The sequence below is a fragment of the Dendropsophus ebraccatus genome, chromosome 3 (assembly GCF_027789765.1).
Source record: "Dendropsophus ebraccatus isolate aDenEbr1 chromosome 3, aDenEbr1.pat, whole genome shotgun sequence".
Taxonomy (NCBI): Eukaryota; Metazoa; Chordata; class Amphibia; order Anura; family Hylidae; genus Dendropsophus; species Dendropsophus ebraccatus.
The window spans coordinates 162190232-162200169 of record NC_091456.1 but is presented as its reverse complement, the minus strand read 5'-3'; the positions used below and the strand labels follow the sequence as shown (position 1 = coordinate 162200169).

At 42.2% G+C, this 9938-nt stretch overlaps 1 protein-coding gene across 2 annotated transcripts in view; it reads right to left on the bottom strand.

Annotated features, from left to right (window-relative positions):
* Positions 1 to 1210: 1210 nt before the first annotated feature.
* Positions 1211 to 9938, bottom strand: part of THBS4 (thrombospondin 4) — a 41202-nt gene continuing 32474 nt past the window's right edge. For both annotated transcript variants that reach the window (XM_069963041.1, XM_069963040.1), the window contains 9 exons: positions 9803 to 9921; positions 9275 to 9327; positions 8827 to 9020; positions 7753 to 7931; positions 7059 to 7107; positions 5193 to 5389; positions 3454 to 3626; positions 2858 to 2997; positions 1211 to 1427 (listed from right to left, as the gene is read on the bottom strand). In XM_069963041.1, the coding sequence (XP_069819142.1) occupies positions 1375 to 1427; positions 2858 to 2997; positions 3454 to 3626; positions 5193 to 5389; positions 7059 to 7107; positions 7753 to 7931; positions 8827 to 9020; positions 9275 to 9327; positions 9803 to 9921 (1157 nt within the window). In that variant the 3' untranslated portion in view covers positions 1211 to 1374. The remainder of the gene's footprint in view (positions 1428 to 2857; positions 2998 to 3453; positions 3627 to 5192; positions 5390 to 7058; positions 7108 to 7752; positions 7932 to 8826; positions 9021 to 9274; positions 9328 to 9802; positions 9922 to 9938) is intronic.

The window sequence follows — 9938 nt, the reverse complement described above, 5'->3', positions numbered from 1 at the left end:
GTGGATTGAAAACGCAGAAAGGATCTGTTCACACAATGTTGTAATTGAGTGGATGGCCGCCATATAACGGTAAATAACTTCCGTTATTTCAATACAACAGCCGTTGTTTTAAAATAACAGCACATATTTGCCATTAAATGACGGCCATCCACTCAATTGCAACATTATGTGAACAGATCCTTTGTGTTTTCAATCCACTCCTTGTTTTGGTTGCTATACAGCCTCAAATATACAGCCTCAAATATACGTAGTGTGAACATAGCCTAAAGGTCCCAATACATGAACAATGTTGGCTCCTAACATGTTGAAAAATCATGTTTATGTCAGCGACGGTCTGCTGCTTGTTGCGCCGTTCAATAGGAGCGGAGTCAGCAGACCGCCAGACTTCAATGGGCCACCCAAAAAATTTAAGGATTGTTTGGGCAGCTCCTCCTACTGCTCCCTGCTTGCTGTCTGTGTATGTAATACAACAGGCAGTGAGTGAAGAACGCTTTCCTCGGAAAATCGTGCCATGTAATATGCCCTATAGACTTTCAGTCTAATGTGTATGGGGCCAGAACAACCACCGGCAGATGACAGGGGTGATAGGGGTCCGCTGTGATGGACCAACCTCTTTGCACTTGCTGTGGCTAGCCCCTTCCACAGGAACACTAAGCCATGCTGAACATTACTGCATTTGAGGAGGACAGGTGGTGGACGTTTAGTATGGGGGCCTTTAGTCCTGATTCAACTCCAAATCCTGCACAAGCAGGCGGACTCCATATACAGATGTAGCCAGCACCAACATGATCATGTTGCCGGGACTGCGTAACATGTTGACATTTGTGTAGAGTTATTCAAGGTAGATTCCCGAAGCTAGGCACATAGTACCCAACCTAGGAAATCAATGTGTACACTGTGAATAGATTCTCTGGGCATGCAGTGGTAATGCTTACTGCCATGGGGTCTTTTTAGAACATGTAGACAGTGTCAGTAAAATTAATAAATAGGTGAAAGTATCAATTAAGCAATGGCTTCATATACCATAATGCCAATGACAGCTCCGTTATCTCTCAACCTCCACCATATCCCCCCTTTAAAAATCTAGAACAGAGATGACAGCAGATCCTGCTTCAGACCTCAGCATCTCTGCTGTTATATACCATAACCAAAGGGCACCTTCTTACCCCTGACCCTGAATTGTACCTATAGGGCATCTGCCAGTGTAACCTTATTTTAAACCTTTCTTTATTGTATCTGTTCCATTTCACATACATTCATGTACAGCGGTATAAAAAGAACTTTGTTACATCAGAGATCGTTTCCTTATCAACAAATAAAAAATGTGATTACAGCAAAACAACAAATAAACGTCTTCCGTGGCGCTCGGTTCCTTTAACTTGCAAACTGCTGAGCTTGAAAAGCTTGAAAGTCCTCGGGGATTGTGTCTGGAAATGAAGGGGAAAAACACATTATCCCACAGCCTGAATGCTTTTCCTCTACTGGCGGGAGGAAACAACAGCTATTATACCTCCGAAACGTGAAGTATTTAGTACCATTAGATATGTATGCGGAGCAAGATGTTTTCTATGGTTTGTTCTAATTTTCTAAACCCTTCTAATACCTGAATTGACACCATGGTCTTGGACAAGAAGGTTTGTGTCTGCTAACTTCCTGCCAACACATCGTTTACTGATAGAGACTGGTATCAAGGAACAATGAGACAATAGCTTCTACTATTACACCAAAGGGGACCTTGTTTTTATGCAGGACTATAACTATAGGTCAGGAATGGGATAAGCTATCATGGTACCCAAGTTGGAAGTTCCAGAATGTGCCCTGCATTGCCCTTAACACAGTAGCCGTTGGATGGTAAATTACTTTGAGGCTCTGTTCACACGGAGTAAAACTGGCGGAATGGACATGTCAATTCTTTTGTGCCAGTTTTACTCTGTATGAACGGAGCCTAAAGATGACTCTAATTTGCTGATAAATCCCTATTGCGCACAGAGAACTTACCTTCATCCTCAGCACCGTTTCTGTGCCATTAGGAGTTTATTCTCTATGCTAATTAGGTGTTTTGATGCACTGGAGGCGGGGCTACCGTCCCCAGTGCACTGATATACCCCTGGAAGGCCTGCCCCTAATGAATAATGAATATCATCAGAGCAGGTTGGCCCAGGCAGATTGGTGCACTGGGGGTGGTAGTCCTTCCTCCCGTGCATCAAAACACCTAATTAGCAGAAAGATTAAACTCCCAATAACACAGAAACGGTGCTGTAAGTAACTCACCGTTAACCTCAGCGCCCATTGTTCTATAGAGAGATATCAGCAGATTAGCTTCTTTTAACCTGCTGATAATTTTCCTTTAATGGCCACCCTTACCCACCAATACCCAATATTCTAATTACCAAAACATGTTCCCTGTGGCCATCCTTCCACATATACTAGATCCACCAGTTCCCACAACTCCTGGTCCTGCTTCATCCTTCATCTCTCATACGTTATATATACATACACATATATGTATACCAAGACATAACATTCGCTTTCTTAAATGGGCCACATTTTATTTAGACCCAACGTTCATGGAAGTGCCCATTGTACTCCAGCGCCTGCAGCATTATGATCAACTCAGGTGCAGTATCCAATCGGTTGGATAAACAAGCAGAAAAGAAAGAATTTTTTTTTTTCCTTATAATTCATAAATTCATCTAACTCTTTTCCTATTGTAATGGCCTAGCTTTAAATCCCATTATATAGATAAGTAAATCCATACAGTTCTTACTGAAGTTTGTGTTTGTTCCTTTTGTAGGACCCTATACATATTTTCTATCTATATAATTTTTTTAAATTATTGAAGTATGTGAACTTTTACCATTACAGCGATACTTCAGGTTGGACCAGATGATGTTTTCCTGTGAGAAGCAGAATACGCCAAGTCTTCCACCGCGCATAGTGGTATCCACAGTGACTCCTGAATCTGCTACCAGCTCGCTACCTTCATAGAACCTTGCCCTGGAATTGTGTCATAAATTCACTTTATCATATAGGAATAAACATGAAGAACAGACAGGAAATGTAGTATACAGTTCATTTCTAGAGATGAGTGACCGTTGAGTGCGCTCAGGTAAGTCCAAATGCAAACACTCAGCATTTGATTATGGGTGGCTGAAGAAGCAGCCCTAGGGAGTCCAGGAAAACATGGATACAGCCTATGGCCATAGGCTGTATCCATGTTTTCCAGGCAGCTTTAGGGCTGTATCCAACTTCTTCAGCCACCGGTAATCAAATGCTGAGCATTCGTGTTTGGACGAACCTGAGCAGGCTTGAGGTTGGCTCAACTCTTTTAATTTTGCATTTCCTTTAGCAATAGCATGCACTGAGCTTCACAGACACCTACATGTTATGTAGTTTGGACAAAGGGTATGGATATACTCATATACATATATATTTGTATATATTTATACTGACCTGATATATCCAACCTGAGGCCTGTGCTGCAGGAACCAGCGATAAGACACCTTGTCTTTCCAGCCTACATTTCTGGGGTCTTTCCACAACAGTCTCACTTGGTCATTGGTGTCCCCAGTATGCCACAAAGAGTTTCGTAGATGTTCTCCAGGCCCTGTCTTAGATTTCACCGCCTAAAAGATCATAGATTGCAAATCTAGTTAAATAGAGTCAGAAAAAATATATATCATTTTAGGCAAAACCTAAATTTTAGCTCAAGAGTGTTTATCAACATTGTAAAATAAACATGGCTACTTTTCCCCCTCTCTTGTCTCCAGATTGGGTGGGGTTTGGAACTCAGTTCCATTGATGTAAATGGAGCCTAATTGCAAACCACACCTGAACTGAAGACAAGAGAGGGGGGGGAGGGAAAGTGGCCATGTTTTTGTAGCCCTGGATAACTCCTTTAAAGGGGTTATCCAGAGCTACAAAAACATGGCCCCTTTCTTCCAGAGACAGCACTGCTCATGTCTCCAGTTCAGGTGTGGTTTGTAATTAGACAAGAGTGGTGCTTTCTCTGGAAGAAAGTGGCCATGTTTTTGTAGTGCTGGATAACCCCTTTAAAGGGTTCATCAAGCCTGGTCTGGATTATTATTTACATTTTAAAATTTGATTTGTATTTAATTTCAGGTTCTCTTTAACAAAACTGTCAAACTGAAAACCATAATAACCATAGCAATCAAAATTTGATTATAAAAAGAGCCATGAAGTCCAGAGCAGGAAAGGTTTTCTATGAGGATTTGCTACAACTCCGGACAGTTCCTGTTAAAGACAGAGGTGGCAGCAGAGAGCACAGGGTCAGACTGGAAAGAATACAGCACTTTCCAAAGGACATACAGCAGCTCATAAGTAGTGGAAAACTTGAGATTTTTTAAATAGAACTAAATAATACAATTACGGTATTTAACATTCTGACACCAGTTCATCTGAAAGAAAGGCTTTAAGTTGTCCAACTTATGGCACTTAGGTAGATGGGGAAGCACCACTTCCCACTGCATCAATGTAACATAGCCTGTTACACTATGTGCAAAACTAGGGTGTAAAACCCATTTAATACGCAGTTCAGGATACAATACAAGGTAATTTGTAATTTTAAAATGCGATTTTAACACATAACATGAGGCCCAGGTAACACGTTGGTCTGTTGGGTGAGGCTGCGATAGACGTTCAGCCGATAGTTCTTGCTGCAGGTAGCCCAGACAGTATGAAATGTAAAGCTTGCTTATACTTATCAGCTATGACTTGTAAATTGTAGACCGTGCTCCATATTATCAATACCATATGTCTATGACTCCAGCTAATCCCCTCCGAGCGCTGGGGGAGATGCCATCTTGCTGCAGTGAACTATGTGCTAGAAGACATATCTGACATCACTCTTGTTACCCAGGGAGAGCTTACATGTGATGGCCTCATGTCTCTGGAATGATGTTCTCACTGTACACACCTACCATCCATGTTATATGGAAGCTTACCAAGAGCTGACCTCGCTCACCTCCCAGCGCAACTGGAAGAATCGCTTAGACGGAGCCAAGAAATACTCCGCCTAATCATAAAAAGATGTCCGTGCTGAATTATTCAGTGGAAAAGATGGTACAAGACCTAACCTTTTCTGTTTAGATCACTGCGATAAATGTAATGTAAAAGAAACAATATGCAGGTAGATAGGGAAGTAGGTAGGTAGTGACTGTATCATAGGTTACCTTCAGCTGAATGCCAGGTTCTGCAACAGCGCGGAATGGCGTGGCCTGCCAGTATGTCTGCTCCGTCTGCTTCCACATAACTACATAGAAACTAGAACTGTCCTGGTAGCCAAATATGAAGCCGGCGTAATCATCATCCGTCACTGTGTTCACATGGAAGGTGCCTTCAAAGTCAACGCCATTAAAAGCTGTATAACCTGGAGAAAAATAGAATGATAATATGAATAGAGCCCATACCTCGCTGACCTGATTTATCGCTTTCGGCCGCACATCTTTCTGTGTAAACAGGGTCATGTGTGGTTGAGAATGGTAAAAGAAAACTGACAGCACAGATATGTATATATGTATGTTTATATGTGTGCTGTCAGTTTAAAGATCACAAGCAGAAGTGTATACTTACCCTGCACGCTGCTTGTGACCCAGCATCCAAGTCTCCCATCCTATGGCCGCCGGCTGTATCTTCTGGCCCCGCCTCTTCCAGAATGATTTAAAGCCAGAGGAGCGGGGGCCTGAAGATACAAACATAGGACCTGGATGCTGGATCACAAGCAGTGTGCATGGTAAGTATACACTGCTGCTTGTGATCTTTAAACTGACAGCACAGATATAAACATATGTGGGCTGCCAGTTTCCTGAGCTGCACAAACAATACAAGGATCTTTCATGCAGCCCGGGCAACTCTTTTTACCGTGCCATGTAAATGCACTGCAAACAAGCGCCAATCTCCCTCTTTTGCGCTCCCTGCGGTCGAGGACACTAAAAGTTTGTTAAAGGGGATATCCAGGATTAGGAAAATCAGGGCTACTTTTTCCAGAAATAGTGCCACCCTTGTTCTCAGGTTGTGTGCGGTATTGCAGCTTATTTCCATTAAAAGTGAATGGAGCTGTGTAGTAATACCACACACAACCTGAGAACCAGTGTGGCACTGTTTTGGGAAATAATTGGAAAAATAATTTTTCTTTTTTAATTCCTGGATAATCCCTTTAATGCTGGATCTGCAGATATTCTGGAGTTCTTAGGTGTACTAGGCCTCAGACACAGCATGAAGGTTGCCCTATGCCACATGGAGTCCTATGGGGCTATATACTATGGAGCCATAAAAGACACCATGTGCCATTATAAAAACCTCTGTAGTATGCTGTATGTACAGACATATTCTACCCTGGAAGCAAAGCTCTATATGAAAGCATAAGCATATAGAAGTCCAGTACGGGCCTCATTCAACTGTATAGGGGACCTATTATCACTCCATGCAATATAGGGCTATGTTCACACTGCGTACGATTCCGTCCGCAGTTCTTACGCCGCCGTACATGTGCGGCTGAAACCAAGGGCGTGGGAAAAATCGACATGTGGCCGGATGCGTACGCACCGCGAACATACGCCCGCAGTACAGTTATGCTTCCCTAGCTTGTTTGGAAGCGATCTGAAACAAGTCATTTACTTGGAAATCTTCGCCCAGCCCAATAAAACACACAGAACCTTTTGGATCGAAAAATCAAGTTAAATTTGGCTGAAATAAGTACTTCGTACGGGAACACATGGAAATCCACGGCCGTGAGTTTCAACATTTCCGTCTTAAAACAATGGTCTTGTTCATTTTTCACGGCGCCGTATACGATCCGGCCGTAAGCTCATACGTAGTGTGAATTGTGCGGGCGTATATCGTATACTTTCAAGCGAACGCATCAACCTCAAAACTACGTGCGTACATTCGCGGTACGCACTACGGACGGATTCATACGCAGTGTGAACATAGCCTAGAGGTGTAATACAGCCATGTATATGAGGTCTGTATTTAATGAAAAGTTTTATACTCTAGTATTGAGCTATGACTGAAAGAAGGCAGCAGGGCTGGTGACATACCTACAGCGAGGCCTGGGTCACTGTTCATTGTTTGTACAATCTCCATTCCCTGAATAAATAAAAATGGTTTAGAAAATTAGTCATTCTTAAAGTGACACTTAACATCCAATACAATATCTGAGGGGACATAACTAGAATTTATATGGTCCTATAGGAGAATGGGCCCCAACCAACAGCATAATAGCAATAACTAAAGGTATGGATAACAGCACTATATATCTGTGAACAAACATACTAGTACTAGATAGCGGTAAGCCTGAACTCTGTGCCTCAAAATATAGTCATGGTCAAGCTGTGCTGACCATTTAACACTGTTCCCTCTGCAGGCTTCATTGATTAGCTGCTATACTGTTTCCCATACACTGCAAATACAGAAGAGGAGATCCTTTCCAAGTATATCAGTGTAGCACACTTCCAGGAGCAGCAGCATGGAGGACATTATAGAGCAGTACTGAGCAGTGTTTGCTGTGAATCCAACAGTGGGATAAGACAGCAGAACACTTGATGCAGCATGCACTGCACTCTCAGCCACCATATAATAGACCTTTAAACCTGTCCAGCGATTTTGTGATACACAGTATCCTATGGTGGCAAGTTGCAAAGTTTGCAAACAAAAAAAAAAAAAAAAAGTTGTCTTGTTTTTCTCAGAAACATCACTAAACCGTGGAAGTGCAGCTCAGCCTCATTCTCTCACCTGGTTCAAAACAATCCAGTTGGGATCAATTTGGGCATCACCCTCAGGGTCAAGAACGACAGTCTGATAGGCTCTAAAGTCAGTCAGGGTGATCTCAGCATTTTCAGGGCAGACATCAATACGGTCAATGACTGTGTCCTGGTCAAAGTCCGACTCACAGATGTCTCCGACTCCATCATCTAGGCAGAAAAGAAGACATAGCAGACATTATAAATACAGATCTCTAATAATAGGAACTGATACCACTAGGGAAAGGCTAGCCTGAGCTTGATAACAGAACTAGTCAACCTAGGGAACCTGTCATCAATTTCATGCGCTCAAACCACAAGTCATTGGGGTGGTCCCCTGTGGCTTCTCATTGCCTCGCCAACATTGATAGAACTCTCCCTATTTGGGAGAGACTTACGGTTCAGGCATCATGCAGGTTCTTTTAAAGTTGCCCAAGAACATAGAGTACCCCTATTTGCCAGGCTGTTAAAGGGGTACTCAATAAAAAAAAAGTTTTCTTTCAGATCAACTGGTGCCAGAAAGTGTCAGCGATTTGTAATTTAATTCTATAAAAAAATCTTGTTTTCCAGTACTTATCAGCTGCTGTATGTCCCGAAGGAAGTGCTGTATTCTTTCATGTCTGGAGAGCAGCAGTAGTTTTCTATGGGGATTTGCTACTGCACTGGACAGTTTCTGACATGGACAGAGGTGGCAGCAGAGAGCACTGAGTCAGACTGGAAATAATACACCACTTTCTGCTGGACATACAGCAGCTGATAAGTACTGGAAGACTGGAGTTTTTTTTTTAATAGTACAAATCTCTGGCAATTTCTGATTTAAAGAAAACATTGCTGGAGTACCCCTTTAACTATTATGGTGCCTGTAAAGTTTTGGGATGCCACCATCCCCTATAAGATAAAAATTTTGTATTTGTTTTATTATAAGCGCTGCGGAATCTGTTGGCGCTATACAAATAAATATTATTATAATATTATTATGTTGATTTGATACGAACATAAGTGAAGGCAGGTTCTCTCTAGGGCAACAGAAAAAAAGAATGAGATGATAATAACGCCTAATGCATACTGTTGTCATCTTCTTGGCCTGGGTTGGGCACCAGTCTGCAGTTGTCAGGTCCTGGAGGGATAATATCAGGAATTCCATCATTATCGTCATCATCATCGCACTCATCTCCTAAGCCGTCCTTGTCTGTGTCCAGCTGGGAGCTGTTGATGACTGTGGGGCAATTGTCTGAGCTGTCCTGGTAGCCATCTCCATCACTGTGTAGACAATAAGAAGGTATAATAAATATTTAATGTAGACTTCAATGAACCTTCACATGGATAAAGGATTTTTTTCCCCTTATGACTGTACGCCATCTAGTGGACAGAGCCTTTTTTGCAGCTATGTTTTTATGCTTGACATGAGTGTTAGAGTCACACATTCCCCTTGCTTTAGATATTATACTCTGGCTCATAATAAGAATATAAGGGTTGCCTGCATTGTGTTATGATGCTGATAAGATGTAAAATACCTGTCTTGGTTGGTGTCGCAGGAATCTCCCACCAGGTCATTATCAATGTCGGACTAAAAAGACAAGAGGAGACAAATAAAAATCATACACCGCTACTAGATATATTATGTCTGAACAGTTATGAACTGTTCAGAGCAGTAGCAAAACCCTATAGAAAACCTCTCCTGCTCTCCAGGCTGATAAGTACTGGAAGACTGGATATTTTTAAATAGAAGTAAATTACAAATCTCTGGCACCAGTTGATTTGAATTTATTTTTTCTTTGCTGGAGTACCCATTTAACCAGTTAATACTGGAAATGGGGCTATAAGACTACTGGTCATCAGGCACTGAGGTACCAATATAAAGCTACTAACCCACTGTACACAAGAGAATACATCACTGAATGAGCAATTACTAACTATATATTGGGTACTATGGCACAAATATATGTCTGGGAGTCATGGGTCCAAGAGCTTGTCCAGTTACCGTTCTAATAAATCTCTATGCTGGTGTATTGTCCATGTGCTCCCGCCCCATCACCACTAACCTGATTTGGATTAATAATATCAGGACAGCTGTCACAAGCATCACCGACGCCATCTCCATCCCTGTCCTTCTGGTCTATGTTGGGAACCCGCTGACAGTTGTCCAGGAAGTTCTTGATACCTTTCGTTACAATGTAT